General features: G+C 53.0%; 1 protein-coding gene across 1 annotated transcript in view; it reads right to left on the reverse strand.

Moving 5' to 3' along the window:
* Nucleotides 1-18,373, reverse strand: part of NUP160 (nucleoporin 160) — a 30,677-nt gene that overhangs the window by 7,691 nt on the left and 4,613 nt on the right. Inside the window, exons 3-24 of the mRNA XM_030451323.1 lie at nucleotides 17,560-17,783; nucleotides 17,306-17,384; nucleotides 16,703-16,817; nucleotides 15,836-15,994; nucleotides 15,112-15,189; nucleotides 14,868-14,965; nucleotides 14,023-14,107; nucleotides 13,536-13,604; nucleotides 13,291-13,374; nucleotides 11,391-11,561; nucleotides 11,197-11,296; nucleotides 9,797-9,962; nucleotides 9,114-9,229; nucleotides 8,831-8,991; nucleotides 7,214-7,350; nucleotides 6,828-6,898; nucleotides 4,796-4,955; nucleotides 4,135-4,204; nucleotides 2,031-2,129; nucleotides 1,772-1,891; nucleotides 847-942; nucleotides 646-740 (exon numbers count right to left, since the gene is read on the reverse strand). Coding sequence (XP_030307183.1) covers nucleotides 646-740; nucleotides 847-942; nucleotides 1,772-1,891; nucleotides 2,031-2,129; nucleotides 4,135-4,204; nucleotides 4,796-4,955; nucleotides 6,828-6,898; nucleotides 7,214-7,350; nucleotides 8,831-8,991; nucleotides 9,114-9,229; nucleotides 9,797-9,962; nucleotides 11,197-11,296; nucleotides 11,391-11,561; nucleotides 13,291-13,374; nucleotides 13,536-13,604; nucleotides 14,023-14,107; nucleotides 14,868-14,965; nucleotides 15,112-15,189; nucleotides 15,836-15,994; nucleotides 16,703-16,817; nucleotides 17,306-17,384; nucleotides 17,560-17,761 — 2,531 coding nt within the window. The 5' untranslated portion in view covers nucleotides 17,762-17,783. The remainder of the gene's footprint in view (nucleotides 1-645; nucleotides 741-846; nucleotides 943-1,771; nucleotides 1,892-2,030; nucleotides 2,130-4,134; nucleotides 4,205-4,795; nucleotides 4,956-6,827; nucleotides 6,899-7,213; nucleotides 7,351-8,830; nucleotides 8,992-9,113; nucleotides 9,230-9,796; nucleotides 9,963-11,196; nucleotides 11,297-11,390; nucleotides 11,562-13,290; nucleotides 13,375-13,535; nucleotides 13,605-14,022; nucleotides 14,108-14,867; nucleotides 14,966-15,111; nucleotides 15,190-15,835; nucleotides 15,995-16,702; nucleotides 16,818-17,305; nucleotides 17,385-17,559; nucleotides 17,784-18,373) is intronic.

Here is an 18,373-nt window from a genome sequence, read left to right on the forward strand (position 1 = left end):
CACTCACTGAACTCTTTAGGTTGGAAAAGTCCTTTTAATCCAGCCCAGCCCTTCCCCCAGCCCTGCCAAGGCCACCACCACCCCACAGCCCTCAGCACCACAGCTCTGAGTCCTCCCAAACCCTCCAGGGATGGGGGCTCCACCCCTGATGACCCTTTCCAGGGAGAAGTTGTTCCCAAGCCTCCCCTGGTGCAACCTGAGGCCACTTCCTCACCACCCTTCCACATCCCAGAGGGTACTCAAGATGAAAATTCATCTCTTTTTTTTTTTTCCCCCCATTAAAACTCTTTCATCACCATTCTGTATTGAAAATTTGACTCTTTCTGACTGCTCTCCTAAAGCTTTCCAACACCATCTTCAGTTTTCTTTGGCTCTGTCCTCAATTAGCTTTCCCTCCACCCTCAGTTTCCTCCTTTGGGACGGCGTTGATTCCAGCTGTTCCTCCTGATTCCAGCTGTTCCTCCTGATTCCAGCTGTTCCTCCAAAAACTGAAGAATTCTTTTTTTAAAGGCACCTTGACACAGGCTGAGCACAGCAGCCACCTCCTGCCCTCAGGCATCAAATCTCCCCTTCAGTTTGATGCAAAAACAAATTGGTTCAGGGACCTGAGAGAAGTGAGCATCAAGGTGTGGGAGTGTCACCTACCTGCTGGGATCTGGGTTCTGGGTTAAGGCAACATATGCTTCACTGTTGTGTCCCAAATCCAAGTGATGTTTGAAGATGCAAGTCCTCAGAGTAGCCTGAAACCACCCCAAAAGCAGAAACCAGAGTGGGTTGAGTTCTGTGGTTAAGAAAAAAACCACCCAGAGAACTTCTTAAAGAAATATTTGGATGGAGGAGAAGTACCTGGCTCCTCCAGTCATCCACAGATTCCATGATGGCCAAGGTGGCCAGCTGGATCACCAGCTCAGGCAGCCCCACCATGTCCAGCAAACGCAGAACCTGGAGGAGACAACAGCCCAGGGTCAGCTGCAGCAGCACCACGGGAGGAGCTGGCTTGGGGAGGGGGTTTTGGGGTTTTCTGGTTTGATTTGAAGAGCTGCTCCTGCCCCTAAGAGCAGCCAACAGATTTTTGCCACTGAAAAAGGAAAGAAATTGGTAAGAGAGCTGAGTCAAAGCCCAGCACCAGTCCAGGCTGTGGTTCTTCTGGAGGATTCAGCTCCACACCTTGAGTTTCCTGACCCATTTTAGCACTGGTGGTTACCACAAACCCCTCTGACCAGATTCTGTCCCCAGGCAGGCACGTGGTTCTGTTAGAGACCCTCCCTCTCTAAGGACACCTGAAACCCCTCACATTTTATGGATTTTAACACCAGGGAATCCTTTCCAAGCAGCCTGGGTCCCAGCTGGCAGCCTGGCTGAGTGAGGGTGTTATGCAAAACAGAAAGATCCCATCTCAGTTTCAAGACATCCATTTGAATTTGCCTCAAAGCTTCAGAACCCTCCCCTGGAGCAGCAGCTACATCCAGCCCAGACACGTTGGGCTTCTGGATCTCACCCCACCTGTTTCTGCTGGATACCAAAGTCCTCTGCTGGTAGGAAACTCAGAGGTGGAAAGTCCCAAGCTTTCACCTCACCACCACCCTCCAGAGAGAGTAAACAGACAACAGGGAGGGCTTCACCTCCTCAGAAAAACAAAACCCAACAAACAGCCCAAACCAAAACAACAAAACAACACACAAAAAAAGTCTTTTTTCCCCAGTGTGGCTTCCCCAAAATCTGGGAACCAAGAGGGAGCTCCCCCTGGAAGGACTCAGCTCCTCAGCCCTACCTTGTTGTAGTACTGCAGGCGTGGGGAGGAGACCACCTCCCCCTCCTCGGGCTGGATCAGCCTGTCCAAGAACTCTTCTCTTCCCACCTCTGAGGCAGCTTGGCAGAAACAATCCAGAGCCTGGAAGTGAAGCAGGAAGCAGCTCCTGAGTGTCCCCTGGGGCACTGACACGGAGCAGGGAAGAGGATGGCACTGCCCGGCCCAACTCTGGCATCCCAAATCCTGGAGGAGACCTTGGAGCAGGAGAGGAGCCCCTTACCTTGTGTCCCTCCCCCATGACAAGGTGACAGCGACCCATCAGGAAGTGGCAGGACCCCATGTTGACGTGGCACCAGGGCTGCAGCAGCCGGATGTATTCCTGGAGGGGAGGAGGAAAACTGAGGAATTTTCACCCAGGTTGGGGCTCGCTGTGACCTTCAGGCACCCAGGAGCAGGGATGGGTGAGGTGTCCAACACCATGGAGCTGTTTTGGTGGCACCTTCAGCTGCAGAGCTCACAGAAATCCCACTCTTTTATCCCCCAGAGTCCCCTCGGGGAGGGGAGACATCCCTGACACCTCCCTGGGAACAAACTTGCTTTGAATGGAAGCCTGGAATCCCTGAGGTTGGACAAGACCCTAAGGTCATCCCCCCAACAGCACCATGGCCACTAAACCACCCCCCAAGTGCCACAGCAATGTGGTTTCTGAACCCCTCCAGGCATGGTGACTCCACCCTGCCCTGGGCTGACTGTTCTAATGCCTGACCACTCTTTCAGTGAAGAAATTCTTCCTCATCTCCAACCCAAACCTCCCCTGGCACAGCTTGGGGCCATTTCCTCTTGTCCTCCTGTTCTTTGGGAGCAGAGATGCTGCCTCCCTGGCTCCAACCTCCTCTCAGAGAGCCAGAAGTTCTCCCCTCAGCCTCCTCTGCTCCAGGATCAGCACCCCCAGCTCCCTCAGCTGCTCCTGGGCAGACTTCTGCTCCAATGTCTCCAGGAAGCAGCTCAGAAACAGCACCCAGCATCCCCAAAAACCCAGCAGGGATGTCCCCCTGGGAGCAGGCAGGGATGGGAGAGGAGCAGCCAAGGCCTGGAGGCAACACCAATGTCCCAGCACCCAACCTGAAGCTTGCCATGTGCCTCACCTATCCCAGCCACAGCTCCAAAAGCCACGTGGCCTCCTCTGAGCCTGGATCCAGGGCTGGGATTAGCCAGCTCTAAGAGACAAATCCTTCCCCCAGGCCTGGTGAACAGCCTGTCACACAGAATAAACACCAAGGAGAGCTTTGGCCCTTGTCCCAGCCCAGTGCTCTGGTTTCTTAGGGCTTCTCCAGGCCCAACCTTTACTCACAGGTACCTCCTGCATCTCCCACCTCAATCTGGGTCATCCTCACTCTCACCCTCACAGGAAATCTGGTGTTAACCCCCTGAGGTCAATGCATTTAATTCCAAATCTATGTGATGGTGACAGGAGGGAGCAGGGAGGAGGAGGAGGAAGAAGAGCTCTCTCCCGGGGAGATAAAAGGCTCTCAGATCTCCTGGAGGTGGGACACAAGTGAGGAGAAAGGGATGGAGGGGAATTCACTGCACCAAGAAATGCCAGGAGGCAGAACCCAGCAAAGCATTTTCTGGCTCAGCAGCTCAGGGGATTGGACATTCTTCTGCTTCTCAAAATGAAGACAAAAAGGAAGAAATTCAGCCCCTCCTGGTGAAAGGGTTTGTGAGAATAAAAGGTTTTGCATCAGCACAGAAGGAAAAAAAAAAAAACCAAAACCCACAACAAACCCATCTCACTGCTGGCAGCCCTGTGTGGGGGGCTGGAAGGTGTCACGAGGCTGCAGCTGGGAAGTGGAGCAGCAGCAGCTGCAAAACCCAACCCCCTGAGGAGCCTGGTGGAGAAGCAGCCTTGTGGAGCTTTTATCTAATCATCTTTTCCTTAATAAGAATGGTTGGGAAGGAGGAGAGCCCTCCCTTGTGCTGCTGGGCTGAAAACTGCCCTCTGCACCCCCAGCCCAGGAAAAGCTCCATCCAGCAGCTCCCAAACTCACTGGGAGAATTCAACCATCTCCCAGAAGATGTTCCTGGCTGTCAGGCAGCTCCTGAGAGGCCAAACTCCTCCAGGCAAGGGGCACATCACAACCCTGAGAGCTTCCACCTGGCTTTCAGTCCTGACTGATGACAGAGACAGCACAGAAATCACCTGAAATCATCCCCTGCCAAACTCTCTGCAGCATTTTCTCTTTGGGATGAAGTGAGGAGAGGTGGACCCAGCAGGGAAAGAGAGAGGGATGCAGGGGGAAGGTAATTTGCTGAGATGGTTACAGGAGAGATTCTGAACTCTTTTCCTCTTGCAAAGAGGGAAAGAGCCACTGGGAAGCACTCACCTGGAGCTGGGTGTACTGGCAGCTCCCCATCAGGCACTCTGGGAAGAGGAAGCCAGGATTGCTGGGCCACCTGAGAGGAGGTCAAGGAAAAACAGAGGACAATCCCATCTGGAGAGCTGGGAAAACCAGCCTGGAAGTGCCTCTGGGGTTCAGTTTGTGAGGGGCAAGGAGCAAAGCTTAAACTGCTCTTTGCACTGCTCATTATTTTGTAATGAGCTTTATCCCAATTAGAACACAAACCATCAGGCCCTAATCCACCACTTGCCCCAAGCTCCTGACCCTTCCAAATCCCCCCCCCCCAAAGCCAAGTTGTTAAAAGCTCAGGGGGGCTCAAAGTCAAACCCTCAAATCCTTTCCTGGGCACCTGAATGGGATGGATTCCCTGAAATCCTAAAAATCCCCACAAATCCCACCCCCTCCCCCCAGCCACTCACTCAGCAGACTTCACTTGGGGTGGAAAACATGGAGTTTGGAGCTTCAGGAGGCTGGGTGGTGGAGATGGGCAACTTCTAGCCCCCAGGCTACCACCCTGACTCTTCTGCTAGCCACAGCCCTCCTCCCACAGAGGGAAAGTCTCCCAGGCTCAGGTCTGGGATGGGATCCACAGCAGGGTTCTGGCAGTGGCCTGAGCACCTGGCAGAGGGTTTGCAGGCAAGGATACAGGAGAGGCAGAAAGTCAGTGATGATGGCAGTGAAGAGATGGGGCCAGTTCAAACTTGTTTCAGCCAGGGAAGCATTTGGTTGCAGGAAGAGTCGGGAGATGATGTGTTTCCTGGCCACCTCTTGAAAGAAAAGCTCCACGATTGTTTGAGGGCCAGATACTACAAAAAAGAATAAAAAAGAGAAGGTAAAGAGAACCCTGAGCAGGGAGGCAGCACCAGCTCCCATCAGCCAAACCCCAGGGGGGAAATCAGAACAGAAACCAAGGTTCAATCCCTGCCAGGTTGTTGGTTTGGGATTTCTCTTGCTGTCTGCTCAGGTCAGAGGGAGCAGCAGGAGATCAAAGAGCCACATGCTGCAATGTTCATTAACCACAACCCAATTAGAACACACACACACAAGAAGGGGGTTGGGCTCCCTTCTCCAGGCCTGCTCTGGGATCAAACACCTCCCCCTGAGCTCTCTGTTCCCTGTGCCTCTCCCCAGGCTGCCTCCTCCTCTCCATCCTCCCAAATTCCACAGATTTTTCCCCTGAAGCACAGTGGGCCAAACAGGACTTTCCTCAGGAGTGGGCCAAGAAGGAGCCCACGGCAGGGCTGCAGACAAAGGATAGTTTGAATTTCCCTTTCAGGGCCTGACATTTACATCAGGGAAGGCAATCTTCCCACCCCCACACCCCCCCCAAAAAGCCCAGCCCTTCATTTTGGGGACAATCAGGACTCTGAAGCTGGCAGCTTGCCTTGCAGAGCTTGCTGCCTCTTGGTCACTGATTTCCTCAGCTCCCTCAGAGGTGTCCCAGCCTGGGAGTGCCACTCAGGCTCTTACCTGTGTGTTTGCCTCCCTCAAGCTACACATCCTCCTAATTAAGCTGCCTTACAGTCATCTTCCTAATTAAGTGGCTTCCTATCCTCCCCTGGAAGGGGATTTTTACCCCCCAACACAGCAAAACTTTGCAGCAAAGCTTTTCACACATGAACACTCAGCTCTGAGCTGCAAAATGCCAGGGGCAGAAGTGCATCTGGGGAAAGAATTTCTAAATTCCCTCACTGACACCACCAGGGACAGAATCAGCACTGCCTGGCTGAGCAAGGCCTTCCCATCCTCCTCAGGTCTGGGGCACAAGGAGAAGGGTCTAGGGCAGAAGAAGAAGGGTCTGGGGCAGAAGGAGAAGGGGCTGGGGCAGAAGGAGAAGGGGCTGGGGCAGAAGGAGAAGGGTCTGGGGCACAGGGAGAAGGGGCTGGGGCACAGGGAGAAGGGGCTGGGGCACAGGGAGAAGGGGCTGGGGCACAGGGAGAAGGGGCTGGGGCACAGGGAGAAGGGTCTGGGGCACAAGGAGAAGGGTCTGGGGCACAAGGAGAAGGGTCTGGGGCAGAAGGAGAAGGGTTTGGGCACAGGGAGAAGGGGCTGGGGCACAGGGAGAAGGGGCTGGGGCACAGGGAGAAGGGGCTGGGGTACAAGGAGAAGGGTTTGGGCACAAGGAGAAGGGTTTGGGGCACAAGGAAAAGGGTCTGGGGCACAAAGAGAAGGGTCTGGGGCACAAAGAGAAGGGTTTGGGGCACAGAGAGAAGGGTCTGGGGCACAGGGAGAAGGTCTGCAAGACTTGTGAGGAGCAGCTGAGGGACCTGGGAGTGTTCAGCCTGGATCTGAGGAAGCTGAGGGGAGAACTTCTCTGCAGCTGCCTGAGAGGAGGTTGGAGCCAGGGGGGGTTGAACTCTGCTCCCCAGGACAAGAGGAAATGGCCTCAGGTTACACCAGGGGAGGTTTAGGTTGGAGCTGGGGAAGAATTTCTCCCTGGAAAGGGTTGTCAGGGCCTGGCCCAGGTTGCCCAGGGCAGGGCTGGAGTCCCCATCATCCCTGGAGGGGTTTCAGAGCCCTGGAGATGTGGGGATGAGGGACATGGGGGGTGCTGGGTTGATGATCTCAGAGGTCTTGTCCCACCTGAATGATTCTGTGGTTCCATCAGCCCCCATTTCCCTCAGGTGAGAAGGACACCCAAGGTTTAAATGAGCAAGCAGGAGCTGTGGGCACCTTACCCAGTCTGTGGGGTGTCAGAGCAGTGGTGTCTGCCAGCTCCAGCACAGAGAGATGCTGCAGGTTGGATTCCCTGCAGAAGCAAAAAGAGAAAAAAAACCCCAAAAAGCCATCAGTGAAAAGAGCAACAAAACTCCTCCTGCTTTAATTGTGCTGAGTCTTCAACTCCCAGGACTCCTACAGCTGAAAAAAGCAACAGCCCCCAGAGCAGGGAGGCAGAAGTAGCACAGGACAGAGCCAGCCCCAAAAAGGGGAGAAGCAAACAAAAACCCTGCCCAGCAGAGCTGGAGCCCTGGAGTGCTGCTCCTGCCAGGTTTTGGGGCCAGGAAGGGCCTTTTCAGGAGGAAAGAGGCCAGGAGGGAGAGGGGTGGGGACTCTGGGGACTTACAGGGTGTCCATGGGGACATCAGAGGCGAGGCACTGGCTGGCCCAGCGGATCAGGAAGTAGGAGAGCAGCAAGGGGGAGGTTCTGTGCAGCAGGTCCTGCTGCTGGGACTGGAAGAGCTGTCCCCCTCCCAGAGCCACCTGTGAGGAAAGCAGAGGCTGGCTGAGCCCCAGGGCTGAGCAGTGAGGGATGGATGGGGCTCAGCTCCCATCCCTTGGGTCCCTGAGCTCACCCAGGGGAGCAGGAGGCACCAGGAGATCCCAGTCCTGAATTCCAGCCTCAGCCCAAAGGTGAGCTAACAGGCCCAGGGGCTTCTGCAGCCAGCACAGACCTGCTGGTGCCAGGGACAGCAGGAAAAAAGGGTGCTTTGTGCTTTGTGTGACATCACCCAGAGTGAAACTGTGGTTGTGGAAACCCAACAGCCCTGCCTGCTCCAGGCCAGAAAGGAGTGGGCAGGTGACAGAGGAGGAAAAGCCACCCCTTGGGAAGGACAGGAGGTGGCAAAGCAGCAGCTCCTCAGCAAGCCAGCAGCAGCTTGTGCTCTGGAGCCTGGGCTCCAGAAGGACACTGAGCCACCAGGCTTTCATAATCCCCAAGGTGACCTTACCCAGGGAGAATGGGATCTCTCTTCAAGCAAGAAACCTCTGCAGTGACGTTTTCAAATAAAAAAATATTGATTTTCACTCCCACACCCTGTGCCTGGGACTGTGTTCTGTGCCCCAAGCCACCAGCACCACCTGCCAGGTGACCACAGGGCCACCAGGACAGAGCCAGCCCAGGATCCCTGTCTGTTTGCACCCTGGGAGGGGTGGGGATGGGTGGCAGAACCCCCTGCTCAGGCAGGAAGCTGGGAATTCTTCCCTCCTCCTGCCAGAAGTTTGCTTCCTGCTTTCTGGCTGCCTCAGGGGGGAAAGAAGGAGCCAGGGTGCTTTGCTTGGGCTGAATAAAGGGGCTGGAGGAGAGAATAAGGTTGAGTCTGGGCCTGGGGCTAGTTCAAACAAGTCTGGGGCTAGTTCAAATGAGTCTGGGGCTAGTTCAAACGAGTCTGGGGCTAGTTCAAACGAGTCTGGGGCTAGTTCAAATGAGTCTGGGGTAGTTCAAATGAGTCTGGGGTAGTTAAAATGAGTCTGGGCTAGTTCAAATGAGTCTGGGGCTAGTTCAAATGAGTCTGGGCTAGTTCAAATGAGTCTGGGCTAGTTCAAATGAGTCTGGGCTAGTTCAAATGAGTCCAGGGCTGGTTCAAATGAGTCCAGGGCTAGTTCAAATGAGTCCAGGGCTAGTTCAAATGAGTCCAGGGCTAGTTCAAATGAGTCCAGGGCTAGTTCAAATGAGTCCAGGGCTAGTTCAAATGAGTCTGGGGCTAGTTCAAACGAGTCTGGGGCTAGTTCAAACGAGTCCAGGGCTGGTTCAAATGAGTCCAGGGCTAGTTCAAATGAGTCCAGGGCTAGTTCAAATGAGTCCAGGGCTGGTTCAAATGAGTCCAGGGCTAGTTCAAATGAGTCTGGGGCTAGTTTCAAATCAGCCTCTAGTGTTCTGTGGGGAGAGCCAGAGCTCTGGGCCTGGCACCAGCAGAACCCCAAGTTCCAGAAGAGGAGCAGGAGGCTCCAGGGTTGCACTCACAGGATCTCCCAGCCTCAGCAGCAGCTGCTGGAGGATCAGCAGGTCCCGACAGATGAGGAACCGAATGGTGGCAACCTTACAAACCCCCAGACAGAGCACACTGACTGCTGTTCCACTGCCATACAGCTGGGGCAGGCTGAGCCGCAGGTTGAGGTGAGGAGCTGGAAGATAAAAACCACCCTGGTGAGAGGGAGGAACCAGACCAGGAACGAGCCCAGCAGGAAAACTCAGCCCAGCAGCTGCTGCTTTTGCAGCCCTGAGGGCTCTGCTGTGGAGCTGTCACCTCTCTCCATGTCAGTGTCAGTCTCATAGTCCATCTCCCGGATGAGCACCCCCATGGCATGGATGGGGTTCCTGATCTCCTGCAGTTTGCTGTGGATATCCTCCAGCACGTTTTCCCTGCCAAGGGGGGGGGAAAAAAACCCAGCTATAATCATCATAATAAATAATCAGCAGCAAGAGGTTTCCTCCTGGATTGATGCCCCCCTCCCCAGGAATCTGTCTGATCAGCCTGGATGCTCCTGATGGGAATCCTGGGCTGTTCCTGACACTCCCCCCCCAGGCTACCAGGAAATGCTGCTCAGATTGTTGGCATTCCACAGGGAATGATCTCAGGAGGTGAGCACACAGCTTGACCAAGGCTCTGCCCTCACCCTGCTGTCTGCAGGCACTTGTTTTTCCCCACTGCAGCCACCCAAGAGGCATTTGGACTTCTTCTGCTCTCCACCTCACCTGGGAAACCCTAAAACATCTTTTCAGGTGACAGCAACAGGAGCTCTGGAGGCAAAAACCACCAAGACCCACGTCCCCTGTCTGAGAGGGGACCTGGAAAAGCCTCCAGTGACACAGGCAGAGCCCACACACCCCAAGAAGAGCTTTGATGCCCAGCAGAGCCATCTGCTCAGCTCCCCTCAGGAAAAAAACCCAACAAACCACCTCCTTCTTTCTGGAAAAACATCTCCTTACATGTCATTAGCTATCAAGTCCTCCAGGATCTGCTCTGCAGCCTTTTCTGGAGGCTGGAGGCGGGAACAAGCCATCTCCATGCTGAGTGCCATTTCCATGGAAATGGATTCTCCGATCAGGCGAAGGCACTGGACGAGACAGACAACGTCACGAGACAGCTCCAGGTCTGCAAGGAAAGGACCTGACTGGGTATTTCACAGCACAGGCAGGAGGGGGAAACCCTTCAAAAGCAAAAAAAAACCCCAAACAAACCCCTAAACCAGCTCCAATCCCCCCCAAAATGAGGAGCAGAGAACGGGACAGCAGCCCAAGCGCCCCGCTCGCTGCGGGGTGGAATTAAAAGCTGGGAGTTGGCAAGGGGGAGATTCAGGGCTTTATTGTTTCAAAAAGTAATAAAATAATACTGGTGCAACAAGAAAACAAGGAAATTCCCTCCGAGGGGGGGGGGTTGAAAGAAAATAATTAGTGTAAAGAAAAACAAAAGGGGAAAAAAACCCAAACCCCAAGCCAAGGGCTCAGCCAAGCAGCCTCCTGCCAGCACCTCCTCCTCCTCCTCCCTCCTGCCAGGAGAGGATTTTCCCATTCCTGGATGTGATCTGCAAGCTGAGTGCTGAGGTTTGAAGTCTCTGCTTTGCAATGCAGGCTCTTCACCTATGTGGTTTTCAAATCAAGTCTTTTTTGTTTTTTCCTCAGAAGTCTGAAAACAGCCAGGGCAGGAATAGCAAGAGCCTCCCCAGCCCAACCCAGCCCAGCCCAGGCCCCTCCAGCTTCTCCAGAAATAGCTCAACCAAATGGGGCATGACTCTTCTTTAGAAAAATATTAAAAAAACTACAAAAACCCAACAGCTCCAGCATGCAAGTGGAGCTGAAGTAACATTTTCCGTTGCCTTTTGCTTGAGAAACATCAGCCTAGAGGGCACTGTGGGGATAACTTCCAGGACAGCTCCTCCACACGCTGCCATGGGAAACACTTCCCTCCACAGCTGACACAAAAACGGTGACAGAAAACCCCCATTTCACCAGAAAAACCAACCCTGAATTCCCAGAAGAGGGTGACTGAGCCCAGGGGGATGTGCAGCTCCCACCTGGCAGAGCTGTCCCCTGCCAGCAGCCATCAGGGTGGCACCAAGGACAAAGGATCCACCAGGGCAAGAAACAGCCTAAAATCCAGAGCTGCTCCTTTTTTTTGTGTTTGTTTCAGGGAGCTGAAATGAGATTTGCAGCCTCAGAACTGTTTTCTAACTCCTGGTGTGAGCACCACAACATCCAACTCCCTACAGCTGCCAAAATCAGGGAATAATCTGTGTTTTTAGGGAGTCAGGAGCAGCTCCAGAGGCTTCTGGGGAAACTCAGGTGTTGCCCTGCCTTGGGGCTTTCCCCTGCCACCTTTCCTCACTCACCATCCAGGATGGAAGCATCGTCCTCAGTCAGGAGGTGCTCGTTGGAGAGGAGATAGAGATGATCCACCAAGGAGCAGGGCACCAGGAAGGACAGGGAACCCTGAGAAAGGGAGGAGAAAACCCTCTGAGGTCCCCCCAGCAGCAGAACCCCCACATCACCCCTTTTTGGGATGGCCAAACAGTGCCCAGCTCACCTTTTTCAGCAGGCACACCATGCTGGTGTAAGGGTTGAGGTGCAAAGCCAAGGGTTTGGAGAGGGCTTCTTGGTACTGAAGGCAGCAGGCATAGAATTTGGACCAGAACTCCACCTGCAGCTGCCAGAACTCCTCTGGTGAGCACTCGTATTCCGTCACGCTGCCCTGGAACTGAATCCCAGAGGAATGCAGGGAGTGGAGCCAAGGTTTCAGAGGAATGCAGGGGGTAAAAGAGAAGGGTGGAGATGAATCAAGGTAATAAAGAGCAGATTTGGGGGAAATCCAGGGAGGGGAGAGAGGATTTCAGGTGAGAAGAGGGAGTGGAGCTGAGGCTTCAGGTGAGAACAGGGAGTGGGGAACGGATTTCAGGTAAATGTAGGTAATAAAGAGCAGATTTCAGGTAAAAACAGGGAAAGGAAACCAGATTTCAGGTAAATATAGGTAATAAAGAGCAGATTTTAGGTAAAAACAGGTAGTGGAGACCAGATTTCAGGTAAATATAGGCATTAAAGATCAGATTTTAGGTAAAAACAGGGAAAGGAGACCAGATTTTAGGTAAATGTAGGTAGTAAAGACCAGATTTCAGGTAAATAAAGGTAATAGAGAGCAGATTTCAGGCAAATATAGGTAATAAAGACCAGATTTCAGGTCAAAACAGGCAATAGAGACCACATTTCAGGTAAAAATAGGTAAAGGAGACCAGATTTCAGGTAAATGTACGTAATAAAGACCAGATTTCAGGTAAAAATAGGTAAAGGAGACCAGATTTCAGGTAAATATAGGTAGTAAAGACCAGATTTCAGGTAAAAATAGGTAAAGGAGACCAGATTTCAGGTAAATGTATGCATTAAAGATCAGATTTCAGGTAAAAACAGGGAAAGGAGACCAGATTTCAGGTAAAAACAGGTAGTGGAGACCAGATTTCAGGTAAATGTAGGTGGTAAAGACAAGATTTCAGGTAAAAACAGGTGATGGAGACCAGATTTCAGGTAAATGTATGCATTAAAGATCAGATTTCAGGTAAAAACAGGTAAAGGAGACCAGATTTCAGGTAAATGTAGGTAATAAAGACCAGATTTCAGGTCAAAACCAGCAATGGAGACCAGATTTCAGGTAAAGCCAGGTAGTAAATACCAGATTTCAGGTAAATATAGGTAGTAAATACCAGATTTCAGGTCAAAACAGGCAGTGAAGCAGAAAGAAAAATTGCAGTATCTTGTCCTTCACACCCAGGGTCAGACCTTTAGGTGTCTGAGGTTTAAAATCACCAGTTCTGGTTCTCCTCCCCACCACCTCACTGGCAAAAACGTCAGGTTTTGTCCTACAGCAGTGAGACATCATGGAAAAAAAACCCAACAACCCTTTTATGGTGGATTTTCTAGGAATAGGAGCCTGAAGGATGAGGTGGAAGGACTGCTGGCTTGGAGAATCAGGGTGAGATCTGGGGAAGCAGGATAAAAAAGGGGGGAATTCACCCCAAATGACACAGCTTAGAGCAGTCCTCCAAGCAGGTCATCTCCTGGTGTCCAAAAATTAGGAGCCAGCACCCAAAACTGAGAGCCAGCACCCAAAACTGAGAGCCAGCACCCAAAACTGAGAGCCAGCACCCAAAACTGAGAGCCAGCACCCAAAACTGAGAGCCAGCAGGGAGCAGAGAGAGCAGAACACCAAGAAAAGACTCCAGAAATAAAAAAAACAGCAAAAAAAAAAAGAATAGGGAATGGGAAAGCCAGGCAGGAAGGATGATGGAGATTTGTGCTCTTTTTTTATCAAGTCACATCACTCCTTTGGGAGAGAGGAAGGACAGAAGGAGGCCTGGGGTCATCCTGCTCCTCATTTAACCATCCCAGCCCCACAAAACCTGATGGAAGCAGCAGGAGGAGATAAAACCCCCTCTCACCTCGTTTTCCACAGCCAAGGTAACCTCCTGTTTTAACTCATCCCATGTCAGATCCACGTGCCTCTCAGTTCCTTGGGAAAAGATCTGGGAAGCAGCAGAGCAAAGTTTTACTTTAAAGCAAGGAAAACATCCTCCTGAGGTTTAGGAGGCATTGGGTGAGGTGAAGTGAGCAGGAGAGCATCAAGGCTCAGGTTTTTTGGGGGGATAAAAGGGGAGCAGAGAGCAGGCAGTGCCCTCTCACCAACCTGCAAAGCCTTCTGGATGGCTGCAGTGGAGAACCTGCCAGGAGTGAAGAGATATTCCAGGTAGGTTTCCTGCAAGGAGAGAAGGGAAAGAAAAAAGAAAAAAAGAAAAGGCAATTTATGGAAAAAAACCTGTCAGGAGGAGAGCTTTCCAGATCCTGCTTCAGGATCTCAGACTCATCCCCTGGGTTTCTGTCTCTCCAGCTTCAGGTCATGGCCAAGCCCTGCTCCAAACTCTCCCCCTCTGCAGTTCCTGTGACTGGACACTCATCCCACTCCCTCTGGATCCTGATTATTTTCCTCTTGACTGATTCCCAGTTCTCCTCACCCCTCAACTTGTGGCTTCCCAACCACCCTTGGTGCTTTCCTGCCGTGGCACCAGAGGCTGAGGCTCATCATCCTCTTGACTCTGCAGTCATTTCCAGACCATTTCAGGTGGGTCAGTGCCCTCCTCCCAGCCAGGGAACCTTTGTCCCTTCTCCTGTCTCACCCTGGGGTCCTGATCCTGTCGAACTGTCACCTCCTCCTCAGGCAGGGGCTGCACAAACACCTGGTTCCACTGGCCTGCCACGTTCCTGCAGAGAAAACAAACCCCACACATCAGCTCTGGTGTCACAGAACATCCAGCAGCAGCCACCTGAAGCCACCCCAACCCTTTCCAGCAGCCACCAGAGCCCCTCAGAGCTGGTTCACAGGAGCTCTGAGAGGTGACAAGTGACAGCCTGAGATCCAGGGTGGCTGTTCCAGCCCTGGGCTGACAGGACAAGTTGGGTTCCTTCATTTCTAACGAGGTTCTCCCCATCACACCTGCTCACCATGAGACCCTTGCTCAGATCAGAGTCTCCTACCAGTGCACTCAGCATTATTTTCACCCTGAATTGAAGTCCCTGCTCTGGTTCTGCCCCAAACCTGCCCTCCCAGCTCCCACCTGCACCTCACTGGTCTCCTCCAAACATTTCAAAGGCCAGCTGAGTACATTTTGAAGGAGCTGTGGGTGAAGCACAGCCCTCCCTCTGATACATTCCCAGCAGACTCTGCTCCCAGCCAGCCTCCTGCCCAGCTCTGGGCATATTTCACATTCCTGCAGCTGAGTTGTAGCTTTATTATAAAGCAGAACCAAAAATAAACCAAAAAAAAGGAAAAAAAAAATCCCCAGATATTGCACTGGAGGAAGACAGTTGTGCACTTGACATCAACACCACGACAGAACCAGGTCCTGCTGCACCTCCAGTCAGCAGAGCAGGAGGGGAGGAGAGTGATGGAGCTGGATCTGTGTCTTAAAGAGCAGTTCCTGCCATTCCCCCCACCCCTTGGAGCTCATCCCCAGGAACTCACTGCTCAAAGTTGATGTATTTCACCACAGTTTGGGTCTCCTCGTTGTGCCACAGTGCCCAGATCTCAGTTGAGGTTAAGGCAAAGTCCACCAGGGTCTCCTAGGAGAGAGTGAAGCAGCAGGTATTTACCTTCCCACCACAAACCAGGGAGAGGAGTTGATTTAACAGCACAAAAACATTCCCCCCCCAATCATTTAAACCACTGGGAAGTTTTTTTTATTCCTTTTATATTCCCTGCTGCTCACCTGGGAGGAGAAGAGGGAGGAGATGTGGTCCAGGCTGTACCGGTTGCTCTCAGTGCTCACCAGCTGGAAGACACAAAACTAACCAAGGCAACTAGTTAAGTCCTGGTGAAGCCACTAACCAGCAGCTCAGGGGTGCTGTTTGTCTCTCCATTCCCTGCTCACTATCTCCCTCAATTCAGGTGGAAAAGCCCCAAATCCTCAGGGTGCTGGTGGCAAACTGAGCTCTGCACGATGTCCCCAGAGCCAGCACAGCACCCGGGGGACACCAGAAGCCACCAGAGATGCTTCTGCTCCCTGTGGGAATTCCCTGGAGAAGGGAAAGGGAAAGCTGCCCAATGGATGAGACTGCTTTGAGCCTTCCCTCCCTTCCCTCTCCTGCTAAATTTATTGCTCACTGCAAGAAGCAGGAGCTGTGGAGCCTTGAAGGTCTGGCCAGGCACAGCCAGGCTCCTGCTGTACAAACCCCATGGGGATTCCCAAGCTCCCAGCTCTGGGCAGACCTTTCCTTTTCCCACGGCACATCTGTGCTTTTGGGATGCTCTCGGAGCAGGAGGTGAAGGAGCAAACAAACCCTGCAGCTCAGTCACACAGGGAATTCCACTCCCAGGGGCGAGGCCTCGCACCGGGAAACCATCTTTATCCAGAACCTCCTCCTCTCCCCAGATGGGAAACTTCCCCGTTTCCTGCTCAAATCCAAGGAGGAGAGAGAGCTCTTTCTCCATACCTGCCCTCGCTTGGGTGCGTGCATGTAGACCCCCAGGTAGAGCCCCAGGGCCTGGGAGAAGGCGAGGCGCAGGCGGTGCCCCGTGCCCGGGGCCAGGCGCAGGTCCCTGCTGACAGGCACGAACTCCAGCAGGTCTGCAACCATCAGGCACAGCTGATCCTACAGGAAAACAACAACAACCACCACAAAAAGGGGTTGTTGAGAGATTTCAGGACTGAGAAATTACCTCCTGCTCAAAAACTTCCTCAAATCTTTCCCTGCAAGATGCCAGGAAAGTGTCCCTGAGGGTACCGGGATCGCTCTTCTCGGGTTTTCCCTCTCTCACCTCTGCCCTGACCCCAGGGATTTGATTTGATTTTATTTTATTGGAGATGTGGGATAAAGCTTTCCCCCTCCTCCCCTCCTACCACACACATTCCAGCACCAACGAGCCGTGAAAGGAGCTGCTCTGCTCCATTAGCTTTGGCACTGCTGTTTGGAGCAAGTGGCAGGAAGGGAGAGGAGCCTTTGCTTATTAACTTCTTGTTGACAAGGAGCCCTGCTACAAAACCACTCTTATTCCCACCAAAACAATCCCCCCCTGCCTGTCCCCTCAGCTCCCTGAGTCCTCCAGGACCCAATCCTGCTTCCCACCCTATAGGACAAGGCTTGGATGTGGGGAAAACCCACTCAAGAAGCATCCACAGAGAGCATGACACGGATTGCTCTGAATCCCAGCCTGGGGAAGTTCTGGAGATGACTGAAGTGGGGGTGGAATCCAGGCCCAGCAGCCAGCTCTGCTTCCTGGGGACTGGGAAGTGGGATCCAAGGATCCTACAAGGTCCTCCAGGATCCTACAAGGTCCTCCAGGATCCTACAAGGCCTCACCTTGTAGGACCACATCCGAAGCTTGTGGTCCTGGCAGAGGGCAAAGAGGAAGGCGTCGTGGTCGAGGCAGTGGACAGAGAGGCTGATGGGGAGGTCTGAGGGGCCACAGTCACCTCTGGGAATTTAATTCCAAAATGAAAAAGAGAAATCAAGAAGAGGCTCCATCAATCCATCAAGCCAAGGCTGGGGGTTGATGTCTAGGCTTGGGATTTTTGGTGGTGTGGAAGGATCCCCCAAGCCAAAGCCCTGCAGGGGGAGCATCCCCCTCTCATCCCACCCGACCTTGGGGTGAGAACGTGGGGCTCTGGTAATCCTTAACCCCCCCCCTGGCTCTGGCCACCTCCTGGGCAAATCCTTGGAGGCCAATTAATGGATCTTAACCTCCTGGTCAGCAGGGAATCAGCAGGACTTTGTTAAGAGCAGCTAATCCAGGCCCCAGCCTCCCCCCTGCAGCAGCTCCTCTGACCCAGTTCCCATTTTTTAGCAGTGGGTTCATGGCACTGACTCACCCCTTTGGGACTCAGAGGGTAAAGAATCCCTCCTACCCCCCAAAAATAACCCCAAACCCAAATTAATTCAATTTCTTCCCCACCAGACACTGACCTGATGGCTGTGGGCATCCAGCCAGTGAGCAAACGCTGCATCACTGAGCTCTGCTTCAGTTCCACCACTGACACAGGCCCTTTGGGGGAGAAAAGGAAGAAATCAGTAAAATATTTCCAGGCCTTGGGCTTCTTCAAAAACCTTTGGTGAATTTGTCCAGAAAAAAAAGCCCCAAAAATCACCAACTGGAGGGCAGGAAGGGGAGGGGAGGGATGAAGCTATTGAGGGAGGTGTAGTTGGCTCCAAACCCTTACCGGGTGCCTCAGGAGGGGGCAGCTTGAGGACAAAAATCCCCCCTAGGGAGGAGGGGAGAGCAAAGAGAGCTTCCCCCTCACTGCCCAGCCAGGCTGCTGAGGTCAGGGAGTGAGGGGCCAGCCCGGGCAGGGAGGGGATGAGGCAGAAGTTGGCAGGGTCCTGGAAGTCGATTTTGCCGATATCGGTGAAGACAGATTGCATCTGGCTCTCTGTGATCAGCTCCTGCAGGGGGGAGAGGGCAGAGAGAGGAGAAATCCTTCAGCAATCTTCCCAGAAAAACCCTTTTTTATCATTGCCATCACTCCTCTTCCCCTTGCTCACCCACAATCTTTTTTTCCCCCCCTAATTTATGTTTTTGGGGAAGGGATCTCAAACCCCGCGGGTTTGGAGGAGAACGCTCACTCCTCCTGAAATTCCCCCAAAATGGTTCTGCTTCCAGGGAGCTTGGAGCAAAACGAGTCCCACACAACATCCACCCCTCCAAGCCACCTGGAAAAAACTTCCCCGAGATGAAAAGGACCCCAAATCCTCATGATAAAACCCTCACAGACCATGAAATGCTCACGGAATCTCCCGCTCGCCGCAGGATGAGCCCTGGGGGGCCTCAGCCCCCACCTCCACAAGGTCCTTTGTCCCCTTTTTGTCCCCTTTTTGTCCCCTTTGTCCCAAAACCAGGCTCCAGGCCAGCCCTGCAGGGCCACCCCAAGCTCCAGAAACACCAGAGGGCTCCAACCCCAGGGGATAAATCCCCACAGGACATGTAGGAAAAGCCTCACCCAGCTCCCGACCCAAAACCGGTGAATTCTGACCCAA

This window comes from Calypte anna, chromosome 5, assembly GCF_003957555.1.
Source record: "Calypte anna isolate BGI_N300 chromosome 5, bCalAnn1_v1.p, whole genome shotgun sequence".
In the NCBI taxonomy this organism is placed as follows: Eukaryota; Metazoa; Chordata; class Aves; order Apodiformes; family Trochilidae; genus Calypte; species Calypte anna.